We start from the raw sequence: 23,995 nt of genomic DNA, 5'->3' as shown, positions 1-23,995 counted from the left end.
CTAGAGGGAATGACTTGGGATTTTATATCAAAAGAAATCATTATGCTTTATATTGCTGGAAAAAATGAAATTGTCTGCCACAAACTGTTTTGCAATACAGAATCCCAGCCCCACCAGCCCCAACAACTAAGACCCCCATCCCTCATCCCCTCGACGGTCTGGTGAAGTTTGAAAAATATGTACTTATTCATTTTTTCAGAATAAAAAATTAACAATCTAATTTTTCAAATTAAATCAGGAGCTCCTTAGTCTTCATGTTCAGTGCACGTGCAATAATCGATTTTTTTTCTAATACCAATGGCAACTGATTGACAGCAGTTTCAATATATACATTTAAATGCACACAAAAAAGAAGTTTGTTGTTTACTCAGCCTGGTGACCATCAAACATAGCATACGTCAATGATAAATGTAGATATGCACAGTCCCTTTTATGATAGTTTTTGAGGGTGTAATTGACGATTCGACGCAGGCAGGAGGTTTCAATTGTTAAATTTTCACGCAGGGAATGCTCATTAAACCAGCAAATTTGAACACACATAATGTTTATCGACATTGTAACTACCAAAAGCGGTCGGCAGTTTTATCTTTCTACGCGTACTCAAACAGCTATTGTTTATTGTTTAAACATGTTTTATTCTCATGAAAAGGATTGGGCACAAGTTATCACAACTTAGAACGCCCTCTCCCATAGATTTACATGTATGCTTATTTACAGTTAATAAATCAAATGACAGAAAGGAAAGGAAAGAGATAGAGAAACGTATGTACATTCACACTCATCACTCAAACCTTTTTGTTTTCTTTATATATGTATGTACATTCCTAAAAATGCTTTCGTTCACATGATTAGGTAAGGTTGCATTTCCAACTAGCATCAGGTCAATATTTACATCACAAGTATCTTTCACAGTTAACAATGGTGAGTGCATCAATTCGTTTCTAGTTGATTTAAATAAAGAACATTCAATGAAAAAAATATATGAATTTTCACATCGGCATTTTGGATCCTCGTTAAAAGTTTTTCTAAATAAGTCATTTTTTAATTCACTGTCATCATATCTTAATTTTGTATGTATTATGTTAATTTTCCTTAAACCATATGGGAAGTATGATGGAACTGTAGGACTATGTTCTTAAACTGGATTTAAATCGAGGGAATGTTTCAATATTCCTTTGCTGAATAGGTAATGTATTCCACAATTTGATTGCGGATGGTAAAAACGAGGATCAAACAGCTATAAGACATAGACATAGACATATCACATCCGTAGTCATATACATGTACAAATTTGATGCTGTTAAAAACAAACAACGCGTACCTGTTCAATTCAAGCTCCTACACCCACGAATCTGTGAATCGTAATATTAGAAGGCGCTGTTTACGAAATGAGAACATCGTGGCCATGTTTGATGTAAGGGCAATCGCGTTAAATTCAGATCTTAGTTCTCCTACCGTTTAACACAGATCTGATGACATTCCATTACAGGTCAAATCAGAAAGACCTTTCGCGAACTTTGACCGACCAATGAAAGTCGACGTTAGCAAATCAGAATACAGCATTCTCGAGCACTAAGTTTCAAACTGGCGACATTCATTCCAGACTACGTTCTCGATTCAAAATTTGAAAAGTTGAAACAACATTCTGGCATGTCTTATTGATTGGTTTAAATCGTATGGCAGTACTACCCACTGGCTATGAAAGTATCCCCTGTTTCAAATGTTTATCCCTTCGACACGAAAGAAAGGCGATCATTTTGACGGATTCAGTCGTACAACCCGTAACTCCGTAACTGTCGCTCGGATTATTTCATGTTAACCTTTTCGAGGTTGAATTATTAGAAAACACATTCCGACTGTCACTTTCCTGGCCTGGTAAATGACGCTCTGGTTGGTGGGATGAAAGATCGTTTTGACGTGACCCGTAATAGGATGTCCTCTGAGCGAGAACTAATATCTGATTTAATGAGATTGTATATAAGGGCCAACGGAAATGGGAATCTGGTGGTCATGCTTGACATAAACTTTCAACGGAAATGGGAATCTGGTGGTCATGCTTGACACATGAGGACCATCAGAAATTAGAATTATAGTCAACCGAGATGGGAATGTGGTGGTCATGCCTGACGTAAGAATCAACTGAAATGGGAAGATAGTGGCCATGCTTGACGTAAGGGTCAACTGAAACGGGAATCTGGCGGTCATGCTTGACGTAAGAGTCAACTGAAATGGGAAGATAGTGGCCATGCTTGACGTAAGGGTCAACTGAAACGGTAATCTGGTGGTCATTCTTGACGTAAGGGTCAACTGAAAGTGTAATCTGGTGGTCATGCTTGACGTGAGGGTCAACTGAAATGGGAATATACTGGTCATGCTTGACATTAATGCTGATTTAATGAGATTGTATATAAGGGCCAACGGAAATGGGAATCTTGTGGTCATGCTTGACATAACTTTCAACGGAAATGGGAATCTGGTGGTCATGCTTGACACATGAGGACCATCAGAAATTAGAATTATAGTCAACCGAGATGGGAATGTGGTGACCATGCTTGACAGAATGGTCAACTGAAACGGGAATCTGGTGGTCATGCTTAACGTAAGGGTCAACTGAAATGGGAAGACAGTGGTCATGCTTGACGTAAGGGTCAACTGAAACGAGAATCTGGTGGTCATGCTTGTTTTAATGGTCAACTGAAACGGGAATCTGGTGGTCATGCTTGTTTTAAGGGTCAACTGAAATGGGAAGATAGTGGTCATGCTTGACGTAAGAGTCAACTGAAATGGGAAGATAGTGGCAGGGCTTGACGTAAGGGTCAACTGAAACGGTAATCTGGTGGTCATACTTGACGTAAGGGTCAACTGAAACTGTAATCTGGTGGTCATGCTTGACGTGAGGGTCAACTGAAATGGGAATATACTGGTCATGCTTGACATAAGGCAGACGGAAATGGGGATCTGGTGGTGATGATTGACGTAAGTGCGAACTACTAAAATGGGAATCTGTGCGAGGCTCCGTGAGTTCCACCGTACCCGATTGGCATTGGCCATTGCTCGTGTGTTTAGTGATAGCTGGAATATTGCTGACTGCGTCGGTAAAAACGACATGTCTTCAGAATCTGCTATTCAACAGAACCATCCTTGTTTGCAAAACTAATCAACTAAATAGAAGTTTGTCTGATAAACATTTATCAAATGCAAAATACAAATTACAATATCCATGTCGTTACGAAGAATACCAATGCATTTTATCATTTTTTGACATGATATTTGTCAAGAACAGTACTCGTACCCAGTGATATCCACAGGATTTCAAAGCCTTGAATCCCACTGAACAACGTTTATTAACCAGCCAGATTGACACACTCACTTCAATTCGTTTTACAATTTCCATTTGTATATATTGGACTGTCGCCCATTGTTAACCCAATTTGCCAATACTGTTTCTTCGTAGACTGTCATGGCTGTATCGCTTTGATTAATAAGTCACTCTTGTGCAATACTGCTCACTGATTGTGCCAGAACCGTAGCCATCTTGATTTTCTTTTGCCAATAAACGCCAATGCCTAGGGGATATTAATACTCGTATCTCTGTCACATGAAAGGAAACAGGGGTCCAAGAGGAAGGGACCCAGTCATGCGCACAATCAGGCAAGACTGTAAACTTCCCGTGATGACACCAGGTGTTACCGAAACGGATGAGGATGTCTTGAACCAGAAACATGCTTAAACACTGAATCCAGTTCATCACTTTCTCACCTTGATCAATGAATAGAATGGAAGACATGGGCATGTCTCACATTGATGCATGCTCTCTCAATTGTCAATTTCCCCTTTATGTCAGGCGATAAACTCTCTGCTCAAGAAGTTGACGTGTATATTTCCAAATTATTAACGTACTTAAAATCCACATCCTTTCATGCCGAATTTACAAATATCACATAATTTGATCAATGATACAACATAATAGGAGTTATAAACGTTTAAAAAACATTTATGATAAACACTTAGAGATGGTCTGCAGATTTCCGTCGAAAGTTTTCTTCATGTCGGTCAAATATCTACTTAATTGTCTAGAGTAGCTGTAATTGGTATCCACACTACATGTACTTTACATCCAAGAACATTTAACATATTTTGAAATGTCGACATCAAATTACGGAAGCCTCAGTCACCACTTTCCCAGCTGCATCACAAAATCTGGGACCCGTGAAGATCCGGGGTAGAATAGGTCTCCAGCAACCCATGCTTGCCGTACAAGGCGACTATGCTTGTCGTGACTAACGGGCGGTCAGGCTCACTGACTCGGTTGGTGTCATCATAGGTCAATTGCGTGGATCGATGCTCATGATATCAATCACTGGATTGTCTGGTCCAGACTCGATTATTTACAGACCGCTGTCATATAGCTGGAATATTGCTGAGTGGGGTGTTAAGCAACAAATAAACAAACAAAATGAAACTAGTACATGACTGCACATATTTAGGATTCATTATCTACATCTACCGTTAATCAGTTCAAGGCATCAGGCTGATTATGATTCGATATTTTAGCCTGAGCCATCTCAAGTACACCTGACTAACCTAACATCTACTCAGATCCAATGTGCTTACTTCGTGGACTACATATTACCTCAGTAAGCAATGGAGTAGTGCTACTGGTATAAGCCCAAACACAAATCGAGCTACACTCAGGACGATTCTGAGAAAAGCTGTCTTGTGGTTAATGGAAATTAGGTATACAATTTATTACCAAGCAAGATTCATATAATGATTACGACTTGTATGATCAGGCTGTGTAATGTGAGTCACATGAACTAGTGATTCCAGCAAATCCAGTCCAAATATGGATTCCTCCAAATGCTGGCCGATATAACTTGAGGTAAAAGCCAAGTTTACAACTAGGAAAAAATGGGTTATCCTTAAAGTAATAAGTGATTGACAAACAAGGCAGCTGTCACATGGGTAATAAAAAAAATGTTCAAAGTGCAAAGGTGATGGTTTTGGAAGAAGTAGATGCAATGAAAATGCTGGAAACATTGTCCATGCCTGCATGTGGGTATTATAGTTTCAGATCCTTTACTTTCTGATGTAAAAGCCATAACTTAGCAAACTTGAAAACCAGAGTGTACCACACATCCAAGCTGTCCATTACACTGTCAATACAAACGCCTATATTGTTGGAATTATACAGCAAGATCCACACCTAAGTGACCATAATAATTTACTTGTCCAGCTACTGATATATGGACATTTCCTTTAATATTCACTTAGGTATATACCAATAAGAGTGAGTGAGTGAGTATGGTTGAATGCCGCTTTTAGCAATATTCCTGCAATATTCCAGCAATATCACGGTGGGGTACACCAGAAATTGGCTTCAAAATGATGTTTGTTTGGTTGTTTGTTGTTTAACCCCGAACTCAGTAATATGTCTGTTAGTCAGCGGTCTGTACATAATCGAACCTGGGCCAGAGAATCCGGTGATTGACATCATGAGCATCGATCCATGCAATTGAGTGAGTGAGTGAGTATGGTTTAACGCCGCTTTTAGCAATATTCTAGCAATATCACAGCGGGGACACCAGAAATGGGCTTCGCACATTGCACCCATGTCGGAAATCGAACTCGGGTCTTCGGCGTGACGAGCGAACGCTTTAACCACTAGGCTACCCGACCACCCCTATTCCAATAAGAAGCTGCACAGACACGAATTACTGAATAAAGAGGTAGGGGTACAAAGAACCCTAACCCTGCATGTTATGCAGTTCTATGATAGTCTTATGCAAAGCACATGGAAGCAAGTTTGACCCTTGCTAACATGGACAATGGACAACTGTGAATTTGAGAAATGGGAGATTATGATACACAATTGTTTCTTTGTTGTTTCAGGTAGTGATCTGCAATATTCCAGCTATAATATGGCAGCCTATATACTATAAATATACTGACCAGACAAACCAGTGATTAATATTATGAGCAACATCATATGCCATCAGGTTTGATCTATTTGTCTCCACTTGCGACAAGCTGTTGGGGATCCATTCACACTCTGAATGCCCATATTATCATGACTTCCACACTCAGTAGAAGGCCTTCTGTTCTGTGATCTCAAGCTTTATTCACCTTGGTGCTTGCAGCTACTGGAAGGGAGACAATGCTCACCCATTTCATTCACCTTGGTGCTTGCAGCTACTGGAAGGGAGACAATGCTCACCCATTTCATTCACCTTAAAAATTGGCGCTTGCAGCTACCGTAAGGTAGACAACGCTCACCCATTTCATTCACCTTGGTGCTTGCAGCTACCGGAAGGGAGACAATGCTCACCCATTTCATTCACCTTGGTGCTTGCAGCTACTGGAAGGGAGACAATGCTCACCCATTTCATTCACCTTGGTGCTTGCAGCTACTGGAAGGGAGACAACGCTCACCCATTTCATTCACCTTGGTGCTTGCAGCTACTGGAAGGGAGACAATGCTCACCCATTTCATTCACCTTGGTGCTTGCAGCTACCGGAAGGGAGACAACGCTCGCCCATTTCATTCACCTTGGTGCTTGCAGCTACTGGAAGGGAGACAACGCTCGCCCATTTCATTCACCTTGGTGCTTGCAGCTACTGGAAGGGAGACAACGCTCGCCCATTTCATTCACCTTGGTGCTTGCAGCTACCGGAAGGGAGACAATGCTCACCCATTTCATTCACCTTGGTGCTTGCAGCTACTGGAAGGGAGACAACGCTCGCCCATTTCATTCACCTTGGTGCTTGCAGCTACTGGAAGGGAGACAACGCTCACCCATTTCATTCACCTTGGTGCTTGCAGCTACTGGAAGGTAGACAACGCTCACCCATTTCATTCACCTTGGTGCTTGCAGCTACTGGAAGGGAGACAACGCTCGCCCATTTCATTCACCTTGGTGCTTGCAGCTACTGGAAGGGAGACAACGCTCGCCCATTTCATTCACCTTGGTGCTTGCAGCTACCGTAAGATAGACAACGCTCACCCATTTCATTTACCTTGGTGCTTGCAGCTACAGGAAGGGAGACAATGCTCACCCATTTCATTCACCTTGGTGCTTGCAGCTACTGGAAGGGAGACAATGCTCACCCATTTCATTCACCTTGGTGCTTGCAGCTACTGGAAGGGAGACAACGCTCACCCATTTCATTCACCTTGGTGCTTGCAGCTACCGGAAGGGAGACAATGCTCACCCATTTCATTCACCTTGGTGCTTGCAGCTACTGGAAGGGAGACAATGCTCACCCATTTCATTCACCTTGGTGCTTGCAGCTACTGGAAGGGAGACAACGCTCACCCATTTCATTCACCTTGGTGCTTGCAGCTACTGGAAGGGAGACAATGCTCACCCATTTCATTCACCTTGGTGCTTGCAGCTACCGGAAGGGAGACAACGCTCGCCCATTTCATTCACCTTGGTGCTTGCAGCTACTGGAAGGGAGACAACGCTCGCCCATTTCATTCACCTTGGTGCTTGCAGCTACTGGAAGGGAGACAACGCTCGCCCATTTCATTCACCTTGGTGCTTGCAGCTACCGGAAGGGAGACAATGCTCACCCATTTCATTCACCTTGGTGCTTGCAGCTACTGGAAGGGAGACAACGCTCGCCCATTTCATTCACCTTGGTGCTTGCAGCTACTGGAAGGGAGACAACGCTCGCCCATTTCATTCACCTTGGTGCTTGCAGCTACTGGAAGGGAGACAACGCTCGCCCATTTCATTCACCTTGGTGCTTGCAGCTACCGGAAGGGAGACAATGCTCACCCATTTCATTCACCTTGGTGCTTGCAGCTACTGGAAGGGAGACAACGCTCACCCATTTCATTCACCTTGGTGCTTGCAGCTACTGGAAGGGAGACAACGCTCACCCATTTCATTCACCTTGGTGCTTGCAGCTACTGGAAGGGAGACAATGCTCACCCATTTCATTCACCTTGGTGCTTGCAGCTACTGGAAGGGAGACAACGCTCACCCATTTCATTCACCTTGGTGCTTGCAGCTACTGGAAGGGAGACAATGCTCACCCATTTCATTCACCTTGGTGCTTGCAGCTACTGGAAGGGAGACAACGCTCACCCATTTCATTCACCTTGGTGCTTGCAGCTACCGGAAGGGAGACAACGCTCACCCATTTCATTCACCTCGGTACTTGCAGCTACTGGAAGGGAGACAATGCTCACACATTTCATTCACCTTGGTGCTTGCAGCTACCGGAAGGGAGACAATGCTCACCCATTTCATGAACACTTGGCTGCATCTTTGATAACTTACAATGTGTGTGAATTATCTGTCCTGTTCTTTACACTCTGCATCATATCTTGAAACAGAGACATTTCTATCAAAATGACCCTTCATTGGAGTTTTATATGTTTAAAGTTTTATTAATAATTTCTTAATGGTTTCATTGCTGCTGTGAAAGTGAGAGATGTTTCAGAAGCTATTGGGCTGGTAGCATATTTATTGGGACAATGGGACAATGTGTAAGCTATTATTTCAATATGGGTGTCTACATAAATAACTTATACAACAAACATTACAAACATTTCCTGGCCATGATCTCCTTATGATGAATATGGTATAAAAAACAATATAGTCTTGTGACAGAAAAATAGTTTATTAAGCAGGAAGTTCATACAAGCAAATACGAAACATCTTCATCCTTTAAAGTTGAATTGTATTATCCCTGTTCTTAACAGTTCCGTGATTTCATGATGAATGAAAGGCTCCACACATTTGAAGAATCATCCATCCTTTACAGGACATCTTCCACACAGATGCAGCATCAGTTACTCATGTACTGTACCGCTGTATTCCCACTGAAGGTATCCTTATAGGAACACTTATTGAATATCTGTCCTTCCTTGACAACCTAGTCTTGTTGCCATCAGTCTGCTACAGATGTTTCCAGGTGAGAGATTCTGTGTCTTCGAATGTCATTGATGCTCCCCCGCATCTGTACCAGAGCATTGTACTGGAGGCGCATGTCAGCCAGGGCATTGGACATCTGTGCTATCAGGGTGTCCTACAAGACAATACAGAGTATAAAGTCAGAGGCATGCTTGAAAGAGCACTGAACACCTGTGCTATATGGTGTTCTTGAAGGAAATAAAGAGTTTAGAGTAGAGAAACAGGTTGGAAAGAGCATTGGATATCTGTTCTAAAAGGGTGTCATCCAAGACATTTAAAAAGTATAAAGTCAGAAGCAGATTTGAAACTGCATAAGACCTCTCTGCTATAGGGGTGTACTACAAGACAAATTAAGAGTTGTGAAGGAAGTTGGAAAGAGCACTGAACCTATGTGAATGTCATTAAAAAATACAAAAAGAATAAATTAGAAGCATATTGGACATCTGCACATCAGAATGTCATGCAAGGAGATACCAAGCATGTTAGAAAGGGCATGACAGTTATGCTATTGAAATGTCCTACTGTGATACAAAATAAAGAGCACTGACCATGAATGCAGTTGATGGCTCCCACAAGAAAATACGGCTTTATATTTATTACCTTCAGCAGATTCGCCAGAGCATTGGAAATCTGTACTACATCAATGTGTCCGATATGAAACCCATCTTGATGCATAGTTACTATTAATCTTAAACAAGGTGTCCTGGTAATCTAGAACAAAGAATTTGCTGGTGCCATGACTAACCATCTTTCCCTCGGAGAAGTTCGTTCTCTTCGTCCAATTGATGTTGTCAAGGTTGTAGTTGAGATCTCCAAGGATAGGAGCAATCTGCGGGAACAGCTCACTGGCATATCTGGAATGTATCAAATACATCAAACACCACCAGCATTGGCATTCCAATCGCTGAATAACAATACCAGCATTTTCTCTCATCAAAAATCAAACACCATCAATGATCCTGAAGTATTTTTAAACACATCCACCAGTCTGCTCATCCTGCAAAACGAAAAGAATTATGAAGGACTACTTGTTTTCTCTTGTAGTTTTTTAATTACTTATCTGAAAAGATGTATTGACCCATGAGAATGAACTGATGGTGTCCATTCCTGTGAACAAGGTAGATTTACCTGATATATGTCATAATGAAAGATTTCTTAAATACAACAGCATGACAGTAGAGATGAAATGCAAATTAGGAATCTTCTGGTATGTTTATTGTACCTATGACAGTCCATAACTTCTCCACTGTACTTATAAATCAAGCACAGTAAACTACTAACGAACAAGCTAATAACGAACTGACGGATGCATCAAACTCTTTGTTTGGTCCCGGCTATTTCCTGTATATTTTATCATATAAAATTGATTGATATAACGAACACGCTTATAACGAAATAACAGATATAGCGAACTCATAATGTGGTCCTGTGTGTACTCTGTCTATAATAATGTTCAAGTTTATACAGAACTGTTAATCCCTGAGCTGAGCTGCTCACATGTCACCAATCTGCCTATCAAAACATCTGTGGCGACATACGGCTTTTCAAAACGACAATAAACAATTGAAGGCAATTGATTTACTCTTAAGTACTTTGTCATCAAATTACACCCTAAATTAACAATACCAACACCATGATTAGGCTATGGCCTTTGAAGTGGATATATTCTGTGTATAAAATGCAACGACTAGAGTGAGGAAATTCAGTATTTTCAGTAAACTTTCAGTGATTGGTAAATCCGTAAAACCCAGGTGTTTTATGAACATTGTGACAATCGAAATGCTTATTACGAACTACAAATATAACGAACTAAAATTAGTGGTCCCTTTGAGTTCGTTATAACCGTAGTTTATTGTAGTTTGAAAAATAAATTCATCAGTGAATAATGTCCATCATGTGACTGGATTTCAGGTCTATCACTTGATTGTCTGGTGTGTTTACAAACCACCATTGCATGCCAGTAGTTATGCTGTGCAGTGTCAGGCATCTTCTTGAGGCAAGAGGCGGAAACTGACTATAAAAGTTCAGTTACCACCCTTGCCGAGCTAGGCTGGAACTCCGGAGTTACATTTTGGCTGGTCTAATGAGTCTATGCATAGTCCGATTAAAATCACGAAACGAACTAGACATACGGTTCATAAACAACATGGATTTCAAAGTGCGGATTTCGGTCGACGGGAGGATTTCCATAGCATAGCATAGCATCGCCAAATGGGCATCCACAGATATTTTGCAAATCTTTTCATGTTTTTAATCAAGGTGCTCAAGTTGTTTGATGCACCCCGTGAGGTAAGACCAATTTTATTACAATATAGATCTTGTTTATCGATTAGATCGTATTGACTGGTCGCCGCCATTTTGTTTGAAGCAAATGCAAGTGATATGGGAGGTGGAATCTGATTGGTTAATAGGAGGGAAATAGAAGGGACATAACTAATAATAGCCACTGGTGGCGCTACAATCGAGCCTGGAAATTCTAGCTAGTTCAGGAAGGGTGGAAACTTGACTTTTATAGTCAGTTAACTCCTTTGCCTCAGGAAGATGAGAGTCAGGTAACAACACATACTTTGTTTTGCAAATTTGTGTATGGCAGTACATGCTTACCCTATTAGCAAAGATATGGTGTCATCATAACAGTGATCCATTCATATAATTTTCACTGCTATTTTGCCATTAGAATCTGTCTCCTTGGAGACTCCAGACTGTTATTCTCTGGCATTGACATTATATATTTAAAAGAGTCTATGAGGCATAACAATGTAATTCGGCTTTGAACCTTTATGAAGAGGTATATTTTCAGAAAGTTGAGCCCATACTTGTGGAATGCAGCATCCATCTTGATGTAGTCGCCCACAAATGGCTGCTGAAGTCGACCTGTCAGTTGATCTTTCTTCTCCATGATAGATTCTATGTGAGCATTCAGCTTCTGGATTTTCTCGACTTTGTTCTCTGTAATAATTGAATAGATATCAATGCATTTGTGTTGTCTATTGTTCACAACGTCAGTTGGCATTGTCACATGGTTTCAACAACAGATTGACTGATCACTTGAGATTGCAAAACTCAGTTTTGCTTCATTTTCTCAGAAGAATAGAGTGCGAGTATAATACAGAATAACCAACACACAATTCCGAATTACAGACCCTCAGGAAATACAATCAATCTCAGTAAAATCAGATAATAGTTCTCTCTGCCTCTTAACAAAGTCCTGAGGACTGAGGACAGAATGACCTTTCATCCGACCAATCAGAGTGTCTTTTACAAGAGCAGGTAAATGACAGTCAGAATGTGTTTTTCAATCTTGTAACCTCGAAAAGGTCAAAACGGGGTATTCCGAATGACAGTACAACTGATTCCAACTATCTCTAGCTTCAGTCGGATAAACATTTGAAAAAAAGAGAATTTCCATAGAAAGTACTGCGATTCAATCTCAGCCATCTATTAGAAATTTCTTTTGTTCAGTTTTCAAATTTGGAACCAATATTTCTTTAGCTGCTTTCCGCTTGGCCAATTTTGACTTCTTCTTAGTGAAATTATTGGTTCGTCAAAGTTCGCAAAATGTCGTTCGGACCACATTCTGTAATGGGATGTCCTCAGATCTTTGTTAATCAGTAGTGAGAATTATGATATGATTTAATGAGATAAAAATTATTTAATCTCAAATATTCCTGTTTTGGTTGGACTAAAGATTCTGCAATGTACCTAGTAAATCCTCTAAGCTAAAAGGTTATTCTTTATTTGTAACCCAAACCCAATCTGGCACACAGGGAGATGAATGTATACCCTATCATAAATAAATAATTTTGTGAATTTATTATCCATTATACAATTTTGGTTTTAATAAGGTTTTTTTGTTTTTTTGTAGTCTGACACCAGTCAGGAAATCCAGTCTGGACCTGACCAATCTCATTACAATCAGATCTCAGTTCTCGCTTTCAGTAAACAAAGATTTCAGTACATCCCATTATGGGTCACGTCAGAGCGACCTTTCGCGAACTTTGACTGACCAATGGAATGACTAACAAGAAGTCGACAATGGCCAATCAGAAGGCAGCTTAATTGAGCTTTACGATTGCAACCACGCTTTGAAACAAATTTTGACACGTACTCGATTAAAAAAGTAAAAACTGAACAAAATAACATTCTGGGATATCTAATATATGATCTAGATTGTTTGATTATAGACATAAAGCCCATAACTGTCATTCGGAATACCCTGTGTGGTTTTTTTTCGAGGTTGCACGATCAAAAATCACATTCCAACAGTCACTTTCATGATCTGATAAGCGATGCTCTGATTGGTCAGATGAAAGGTCGTTCTGACATGACCCGTAATGGGATGTCCTCAGATCTTTGTTGAGCAGTAGCGAGAAATAAGATCTGATTTCAATGAAATTGGGACTGGACAATCCAGCAATTGACATCATGAGCATCAACGCAGTTGGGATACAATGACATGCACCAACCATGCCAGATGGCCTGACTATCCAATCCCATTAATAGTCTCTTACGACAAACACGGGTTGCTGAAGACCAATTCTAACCCAGGTCTTTACAGGGTAGGAGTCCTTGAAAGACTTATGGATTGAGTTAGTCAGTGTGCTGTTTCACTGCTTTTAGCAACATTTCTGTGATAGCACCAGAAATAAGATTGTTTTTTTTTTAAATTTAAAACTATGAGTCTGATTTTTTTTAAAAGAAAAAAAAACTTGCAACAACGTAATTTTTGTAGCAGGCAATTCTAATAACCATAATCTTAATTTTTTTAAAAGAACTTTTGGGGACAATTTTTTTTTCGAGAAATTCCCATGACCAACAGAATATCAATTTGTCGGTCCCTAAGACATCCTCAATGGAATGTCACTGCACAGTAGAAATTGAAGGAAATTGTGGTAGTGCATGGTCCCGTGCACAGGGCAGGGGTTGCAAATCAGGTGAAGTTCTAGGGTGAGAGACATGTGGTGTCACCTAAGGCAAGTGACAGTGTTCGTAAATATGCCTCCATTCACGAAGCAGTGAATGGGTGCCCGTAGGATCAGATGGTGATGTGTCTGTTAACCTTCTAGCACCTCACAGGTAGCTTGGGTTGTATACTCCCCAGGGAGCTGAGAATGAACATCAGGTGCACTGATCCAAAAACAGGGGTAATAATATGTGACAGTACCACTGAGCAGCACTGGTTGGATATTAGACGATTAAAAATGAAATAATGATAAAATGTGTGCATAATGATCCATTTCGGATTTGCTCAAAAATATGCAAACAAACATAGAAATTAATGTTTTCTTTCAGAAAAATATTGTAGCATCTGTGGTTAAAATATTTTTTTAAATTTGAATACGAATAATCATACTTTTATAAACATGATGAAAATCTGTGAACAAAGAGTGATTACCATGAATACCCGAATTTCCTCTACAGTAACGTGTTAATTTTGCACCAAGTTTCTTCACAGCACACAATAGAATGCACAGTAACCTATTTTCCCTGGACACTTGATTAAACCATTCCGATCATAAAAATACCTATCTCGGAAAAAGTTAATTACTATAAATGCAGACATGAGAACAGCTTTCAAGTCTTGTTTGAAGTGAGCAGCAAATGAGAGGGGACATCTTAAGTGTCACTGACAAGGCTATTCATGGTGAAATAATTAAAAAAATTGTGATTAGATCATTTAAAATCAATTTAGGCATCTAACGTTTCATATTAGTTTCAATCAAATGTGAATTGTCAATGCATATGTACACCAGAAAAAAATCATTTAGGCCCCAATAGTATTTTGCCCCAACTACAAAACTGGCACATCCAATCACCTCATTAGTGGACAAATAATGATGAAGAAAGAATGAATCTCCCAGCGAGCAGCCATTGGCATTCAGCTTCATTTGACTCAAAACAGTTCAACACAACGATGCTTGATTGTAATTTTCTTTTCTGTATTTATACATATCTTTGATCATTAGCCCCATCGCAATTTCTGTTCATTAAGAAAGATGGGCGAGGCAATGGAGAAACCAATTTGAAAAAACAGACGGCACATTTTATTTCTTGTTACTTTGGATGTGTTTAACTACACGTTTGCAAATTTACATGAATTTTGAATATAAATTGCCATGTTGTGGTCATAAAACGACTTTTCAAAATGGCTGCCACAGAGGCCATATTGAAATTTGGATTTGAACCTTTTGAACAAATTATGGTGGGATAATGCATGTGAAATTTCAGCTTCATTAATTAAATTAAGTCCTGTGGTTTCTGAGGAAAAAATTAAAATGACGACAACACAATGGACAAGCAGTGAGCTCTATATGTGAGCTGTTTATTGACAACAAGGTAACAGATGGTCTCAATAAACTAAATGTTAATTAAGTACATAAAAAGGCATCAGTAACATTTGGTAATGGCTGGGATGGACCTGTGAACACAATCAATCATTATCAGTGACAAAGGCCAAACCAAACCAGGATGCATGGAACAGCCTTCAATTAATCAATGCAACAAACTGGTTGCAATCATCTTGCTGAGATACACATACAAGGGAACACACACATACATATACCATCTCTTTAGGCAACACATGCTGTATGATTAGCATGAATAGTTGGGTTGATAGAAATAAAAATAATTTTGTTTTGTTAAATATTATTTTATATCAAGGATTTTTTAATTTACTTGCTTCACAGATCAGCCGACTGTAAATATTTTGATGAAATGGAAATGAAATATTCAGACTTAGTTCATTTCATTAACCAGTCGATATGTCGATACTGCACAAAAGAAATATTTCTAAACATGCTAAACAAGGAGTGAGTGAGTGAATATGGTTTTACGCTGCTTTTAGCAATATTCCAGCAATATCACGGTGGGGCACACCTGAAATGGGCTTCACACATTTTACCCATGTCAGGAATCGAACCCGGGTCTTCTGCGTGACAAGCGAACACTTTAACCACTAGGCTACCCGACCGTCCCATTAAACAAGGACCCACTGAAGTTGACATATATTTAACATGGGGGTCAAAATATAGTTTGTTTGGTTTCCCTGAATTTGATATGAAGCATAGATGCATAACAGTGTCCCGCTTATTTCGTCCGGGTTTTAAAGCCACAGCTGTGTTCCGACATTAAATCATTAAATCTTTCTATACTAGTCGACCTGTAGGGGCACTGAAAAAAAATATATTCAATAGTTTCCTCTACCCAAGCACCTACCAAAATATATTTTCCTGTACAAAATCTATAAAGCAATTAAAAAAAGTGAGGCCTTAGAATAAACATTCTGAGTCAGTCAGTTTAATTGAAAACGATAAATGTGTTCATACTATAACATAACAAGTCCATTTATACCGCGCCAGATTCCATTCACCAAGTTAATGCTCATGGCGCTACATAGTTTTAGCAAATAATGCAAATGAAAGGGGAGTCGAGTTGATAGTGTTGTCTGAAAAGGTGTGTTTTCAGATGAGCCTTAAAGGATGAAAGCGATGGCGACAGCTTAAGATCGGATGGTAGTTTGTTCCATAGCGAGGAAGCGCAGAACTGGAAAGATCTCTGACCGAAGGTTTTGAGACGGGTTTCTGGGACTTGTAACATGTGGTTATACTGAGAACGGAGAGATCTGGAAGGCTTGTATACTCACTGCCAAAAGAAATGCAAATACCATGCATGTTGGTTAATATATGGAGATTTATTCATATTCAAGAGATATGAGGCTGGTTTGATGCACAAACAAACATACTTTTATGTTGCGTGAGTCAGTGAGTTGGGTTTAACGCCACTTTTAACAGTATTCCAGTCATATCGCAGCGTGTCAGCTTAATGTGGGAGGAAAGCCCGAAGTGATGCAGGTCTCAGAAGTTTACCACTTCGGTGAAACCCATGAGCACGGGTATGGTGCTGACAAACCTAGAAACATAATTGGGGCGAACCGGGATTTGAACCCACAATAATAGGTTTCTGGCGTGCCAAAGGGACGCAACTCTGCACAGTGAATCGCGGCGCCTTAGACGACTGGGCCACCCGTGCCCCCTTATGTTGGGTGAACTGACGCTCATGGATGCATCATATATGACATCATAGATCCATGACTCGAGGTGAACCATTTGTCTCGCCCAGGATTAGCGTGTAAAGTTTGGAAATCATGTGCAGCATATCTTGACCAGAATAAAGACACTGTGGTAACACTTGACTTGTTGTTAGTTTTGTCATTAAGTGGTACACATTAGAAAAATCTCTTCTTAACGTACATACTTCTTTCGGCTGTTTGCATATATAATCATGATATAGTTTACAATGTTTTTACTGTAGAATGAACACAAATGTACTCTGGGCAGTGGGGTAGCGAAGGCCATGGGTCAATTCCCCACAGGGTCCAATCTGTGAAGCCAACTTCTACTGATACCCTTCGGCCTTCATGATCTTGCTGGAATATTGCTAAAAGTGGCTTAAAACCAAACTCACTCACTCACTCAAAAACATGCTATGGGTGGGTTTTGGGTGAGTGAGTGAGTGAGTGAGTGAGTGAGTGAGTGAGTGAGGGAGTGAGTGTTAGTGAGGTTTTACGCCGCTTTAAGCAATATTCCAGCAGTATCATAGCGGGGGACACTGTATATGGGCTTCACACATTGTACCCATGTGGGGAATCGAACCCGGGTCTTCGGTGTGACAAGCGAATGCTTTAACCACTAGACTACTCCACCACCCCAAACATGCTATGGGGGCCATGTTATCCTTATGGGTTTTCCGCATTAGCAGAAAATATACATAATGAATTTCATCAATTTCTACTTATAGAGTTAATAGTTTTTCTTTGTTTGTTCTTTTTTTCATGTCTTTCGATCAAAGGCAACCAATTTCAGCAAATAAAAATGTATCTTAACTACATTTATTTCATTTTATCATTATGAAACATCAAATCCCAAAAAATAATGTCACAGCAAGGTAGCTCACCTAGTCAACAGTTTAAAATGGCAACAAAGACTCCCTCTCAAAAACAGCTACTATCAGTATTGCTATTCAAATATGTTCTGCATAAATACTAAGGACAAAAGTATGAACAATTCTGAGATGCTTCATTTAAAGATCATAATGTGCTGATGTCATGACGCTGTTTAAATTACCTAAATTCAGTGTGGGCACGTCCATTACAAGAATCTTGAAATTTGCCCTCTAACCCCAAATGTAGTCATGTTTACACTTCTGTTAATGTCTTGGCGAATGCCATCATTGTGAAATTTTAAAAGGTTTACGACTGACAACATTTCCTTGATGAATTTAACTTTTCATTTGTTTGATCATATTGGTTCGGGATTGCAGACGAACGAACTTCTCCCTTACACTCTTTCTTTATCAATTACATGATAGTTGAAATAAAATAGAAATTCAAATTGACAAACAAAGAAAATAATTTAGCAGAGGTAAGAGTATTCAGTGTCACGGCTGTCATCACTTGTTTGTAAACATAACAGTCAGTTGGTTTCAAGTTCAACTCCAAGCATGGTTGTAGCCACTTATCACAGTGGGGAGCATTGACTGGTGGCAGCAATAATATAGAGACCTCTGTGAATGGGCTATTGCTGTGAGGAGCTTGCTAACATATCCTTGATGACATTGTTCTATCATTACTGTCAAGCAACAGGAACTCTTCCCCACCACAACAGCCACAAAGTTAATATGGCTGCTGTGGCGGACATACTTAAAATCTGATTCAAACCTCTTTTAACACAAACTCAGATGTCATCATTGGTTTAGGAACAAGCATGTGAAGTTTCAGCTTCATTGGTCAAGTGGTTTCTGACGAGAAGATGATCACGACAGAAGACTCAATATTTTTTTGTAGTTTCCAATATGGCCATTTTTTATGTCCTAGCAATACCCCTTGAACAAAGTTGGTCCTTTATAAAATGATAATATCACCACTAAGTTTTTGGTCTTTGTCCTTTTACTTTAATCAGAAGAAAATTTACGTATTTTCTTGTTTGTAATCAAACAATATCACCACCAAGTTTTTGGTCTTTGGCCCTCTACATTCATCAGAAGAACATTTACGAATTTTTCTTGTTTATAATCAAAGATGGCAACCGGGCTGCCATATCTAAATTCTAATTCTTATGCCTTGAACAAAATTGAACTCCTTTATAGTAACAAACATCGGCACAAAATTTTAGCTGAATCCATCAACGCTGATTAGGCCTTTTCAGAAAAGACAGGGGCGGTGGGGGTAGCCTAGTGGTTAAAGCGTTCGCTCGTCACGCCGAAAACCCGGGTTCGATTCCCTACATGGGTACAATGTGTGAAGCCCATTTCTGGTGTCCCCTGCTATGATATTGCTGGAATATTGCTAAAAGCGGCGTAAATCCATACTCACTCACACTCACTCAGAAAAGACAAAAATGTAAAACTTTTATGGACATCATTACTTCCTAATGCCAGATGACTTCAACAACACGGTCAAAATACCAAAGAAGTAATAATTATACAGAGACCAGAACAATTCTCACCAAATGAAGCAATATACTTGCAGTTACCCTGGTTACTAACTCAACATATGTTATGCAAGCAACAGCTCATGTTCAAACCCATGACTGACTCCATAGTACAACTACATGTATATGTATGAAGATGGATTGTGCAATAAACATGACATACATATTTCAAAACCAACATGATCATATTATTTATATGAATGTTTTGAACTCTTTCTAATCAATATTACACAGACATGACATCCCAGGTAACAGATGGCTGGACTTCCATACTGCCTAGTGTTGCTTGCATCAGTAGTTGATAACTAAATAGGCTGTTGGTGCTTCCCTTTATACCATCAAGATTTATCTCCCTTTCCCGAACACCCAAATAATAATAGTTCCAGCGATAAGATGGCAGCCTAGAAATAAACAAAACTGGACCAGACTATCCAATGATCAATACTGTAATCAATCATCCAAACTGTTATGGGTTATGGTACAAGGACACGCTGTCAATCAATTCAGTACCTTTGCACTGAATGTCTCTCGCTCATGTCCACGATGACAGTTTTGTTTATTTGTTTGTTTGTTTATTTGTTTGTTTGTTTGTTTGTTGTCGAACAGCAATTGTTTCTGCAATATTCCAGCTACATGACAGCGGTCTGTAAATAACTGAATCTGGAACAGACAATCCAGTGACTGACATCATGAGTATTGATAAACCCAATTGGGATACGATATCATGCATCAACCAAGTCAGCGAGCCTGACCACCCGATCTCATTAGCCGCCTCTTACAACAAGCATGGGTTGCTGAAGATCAATTGTAACCCCGATCTTCAGGGGTCCATGGTGACTGGAATTGAGTGGGCTGCTATATTTAGCACATTCAGAAGTAAGCATCCCTCTGTGTATGTACTTACTCAGGATGTCTATGTGTGTGATGTCAGCTGTCTCCTTGTCCTGGACTCGGCACTGCATCTCCAGATTCACCTGAAAGCCATTGGATTATGTTCATCTGATTCTAACATTGATGGTGACTGTAATGGCAACAAACACTGATGAAAAATGTCCTTTCTTTTTACCATGTCTTGTTAGTGTATAATTCTCAAACAAATTATTGCAAAATATCAATTTCTATGAACATGATTAATTTCTATGGCCATCACATGCAAAAAGGTTTATCATTATCATGATTACGTACAAAAAGTCATTACAGAAGTCTAGCTTCTTAGCAGGGTGCAAACATGACAACAACAAAAAAAGTCAACTGCAATTTTGCTAGAAGTTGAAAAGACCCGGGAAGATCCAGTTTAGAATAGCTCTTCAGCAACCCATTCTTGTCTTGGAGGCGACTAATAACATCAGGTGGTCAGGCTCGTTGACTTGGTTCATGCATGTCATCATATCCCAATTCCCAATTGATATCACCATGGTTACTATAGTTATTATTTACAGCTACACCAACTTGACTGATGCTATCAGCGAATTGTTGTTATAATATAGTTATGAAATAGATTATTATGGTTATGGCTTTATAGAGATGACATGTATTTCACTGATAACAGGACCAGTAAACATGAAAAGAGGAAAAGGCTTTCATACATATGTTTACACTATTTCTTAGAATGTTGGGGGCACAGGTGGCCCAGTCGTCTAAGGCGCCACTATTCGCTGTGCAGAGTTGCATCCCTTGGGCACGCAAGAAACCTATGAATCCCGGTTCGCCCCGATTATGTTTCTAGATTTGTCAGCACCATACCCGTGCTCGTGGGTTTCACCGAAGTGGTAAATGTCTGAAACCTGCATCACTTCGGGCTTTCCTACCACATTAAGCTGACACACCGCGATATAACTAATACTGTTAAAAGCGACATTAAACCCAACTCACTCACTCATTCTTTAAATGTTAAAATACAATGTTAACATGGTTAAAATTTCTCTCAATTTAGGAAGATAAAAACTTAAAGACAAGTCCCAATTTTAAACCAGTTGTCTGCCTAGAATGCTCAATGCACTAAGTCTGGAATCCTATATATCCAGGGACACAGGAAGACTCCCACCTTCTGAAGCTCCCTCTTCTTCTTGGTTATCTCCCTTTGCAATGCTATGAGCTTGAGAGATGGCAGCTCTTCTTGATCCTCCTCACTTGGACCTTTTTCATACCCCCTCCTCTGAAATCATCAACGAATCAAGGACATTATTGAAATTATTTCACCTGATTGTATTAGCAAAACACATTGCATACACCAATCAACCAATCAAACTACTCCATGTACTTCACATATACGTTTTGAGTCAATCTTATTAAAATCAGATTTTTTATTCCTACACAATACCCTCTCTGAGTGAAGATCTGACAGCACCTTCATGGAAGGTCAATGAAACTACAATAACTGAAGAAAATCAAACCAGAAATTCTTTTCACCAGACATGCAAACAATCTAATATTACAGATAGCAGAATCAGCTAGTCAGAAGTGGCATGCAAGGAAGAAGTGCAGTGCACTCTTACTAGTTGTGGATATCTATAACAACTTAACAAGCATGGAAAAAGTGTATCTTGTCTTATTTCGTATACAGATCTGCCATCAGGGCGTCCAGGTGTGACCACTGGGCCATCAGCAAATGAAATACAAAGCACGTGAAGATATGGGGTCTTCAGCAACCCATTCTGGCTGTAAATGGCGACTATGCTTGTCGTAAGGAGCGACTAACGGCATTGGCTGGTCAGGCGCTCGCTGACTTGGTTGACACATGTCATCATATCCCAAGAGATGGGAGTGAAGATTATTTTGCATAGTTTTTGTCAGGTAATCTGAGTGGTTCTACCACAGATTATACCGTAAAATTAAAAGGTCATTAACTGAGTATTTAGCATGCTTAGTGAATGACAACAAATTCACTGGTGTAGGGTTATGCTACAGAACATGGATGACAAGAAGGGAGTAGTATTGTATGCAATTTGCCTGAAAATAAGGGTTCTTGCTTTTTTGAGTACCCTCGTGTAAGCTTGATTCATGGATAATTGGATATAAGGAAAGAGCACAGAAAATTGTGGTTTAAATGTTTGATTTCATTTTGCATACTCACTGATATTCATCTATTCAACTCTAAGAAAATGACGAAAATTCCACTGCACAGGACTGAAATGTTTGTTTACTGAAGCTATTTCCATTCATCATCCATTCACGTGTGCCATTCGTCACCTTGATTCATGGATTACGAAGTAGATTATTTTCAGCTATATATGATCGCCCAGTACCATTAGCATGATTAGTGTGTAATATTTTTTTATGAATTCTAATCTATACCTACCAACTGACATTTCGGTGTCGGTAGATAAAGGTTAAAAAGGATAGTTATTCAAGTTTGTGTTCTCTTCAACTTCCTACTCTTCTGATGGTTTGCATGGCAGACCATGGCAAGGGACATAAAATGTGTATGTGTACCCAGTGGTTATAGTCATGATACATGCACTGCCTTCCACTGTATTAAAACAAGTGATGTGCATTGGGTAAGTGTTTACTTGTATACGCAACATGTTTCGTCATTGGATATTGGCAAATTGTCAGTCACTGCAGTATAATAGGTTAACAGGAATGAATGGTCTCGCTGCTGATGGTACTTTTAGGTTTCCTTTCAGAAGGTTCAGCTGATGTATGTACATGAACTGAACTTCAATAATTTTCAATAATGATAAGAACGATTTATGTAGTTGTAAATATTCTTTATTTACATGCCCTATTATATTATGTTGTAGTAGTGGTGTTTCCCTTCCTTAAAGGAGTCGTCTAACTGTATCACCACACTAATTGTGATCTGACAGCACCATGTTAGGCCTTTTACAGTTTCAGCTTGACACAGAGTTGATTTGAGTAAAGGTACTTAAAACTTCAAAGCATTGATTTTGATGTTTTCACAATAAGTAATCGTCGAGTAAATAGGATAAGGGGCTTATTTCAAATGTAAACTTGTTTTAAGGCGATTAAAATTTCACAATTATCTGTGTTTGCAAGTGACCTATTTCAGTACCAACGTGAAGAAAATATTTAGTGCTGTCTTTGTCAGGCAATAGGAATGGTTTTCGCTTTAAGCGAGGTGACGTTTTCGCCAATCGGTGCCGTTTTCACTTGGTGACGTTTTGCTGAGGTGTCGTTTTAGCTATAACCCGCCCAGCTTAGGTGCTTGCAAGATAGCAAGTTCGCAACGCAAGTTCGACTCTCCACATGGCGCTAATTGACATCCGGGCTATCTGAAAGAGTGCGCCCCCATCCAGTATAATGCACTACTCCCTTGTCCCCACGGTTTCTACATTTCCCAAAAAATCACTTACCGATACCGAAGCATGTTGCTACTTGCAATGGCAGTGTACATAAATCCTTTTTCAGCTCACCTTTCTTGTGTGTCCCGTTTTTTCGGCTAGGAACAGTACGTTGCGTAGAGCTAGAGTGGTTTTGTCAGACGATGACCATGGGTTTTGCGTTACATCAAGTGCAGATACATTCCTAGACATGGTGAATGTAACCACGGCATCAAATATTTCGTGTTGAATTTACCGCTAGATGACAGTACTTTTGCTTCCTCTTCCGCTGTAAACA

General features: G+C 39.7%; 1 protein-coding gene across 1 annotated transcript; it reads right to left on the bottom strand.

Moving 5' to 3' along the window:
• Nucleotides 1–8,632: 8,632 nt before the first annotated feature.
• LOC139469031 (uncharacterized) lies at nucleotides 8,633–23,973 on the bottom strand. The gene is made up of 6 exons (XM_071251164.1): nucleotides 23,791–23,973; nucleotides 21,459–21,569; nucleotides 20,319–20,388; nucleotides 11,744–11,876; nucleotides 9,673–9,781; nucleotides 8,633–9,042 (listed from the first exon to the last, which is right to left on the bottom strand). Exons 1-6 carry the CDS (start codon nucleotides 23,908–23,910, stop codon nucleotides 8,905–8,907), a joined length of 681 nt encoding a protein of 226 aa, XP_071107265.1. The 5' UTR covers nucleotides 23,911–23,973; the 3' UTR covers nucleotides 8,633–8,904.
• Between the last annotated feature and the right edge of the window lie 22 nt (nucleotides 23,974–23,995).

This window comes from Haliotis cracherodii, unplaced genomic scaffold (assembly GCF_022045235.1).
Source record: "Haliotis cracherodii isolate W230 unplaced genomic scaffold, xgHalCrac1.p SCAF_2, whole genome shotgun sequence".
In the NCBI taxonomy this organism is placed as follows: Eukaryota; Metazoa; Mollusca; class Gastropoda; order Lepetellida; family Haliotidae; genus Haliotis; species Haliotis cracherodii.
Note: the sequence above shows the minus strand (reverse complement) of the source record. Positions and strands in the feature narration are given on the sequence as shown.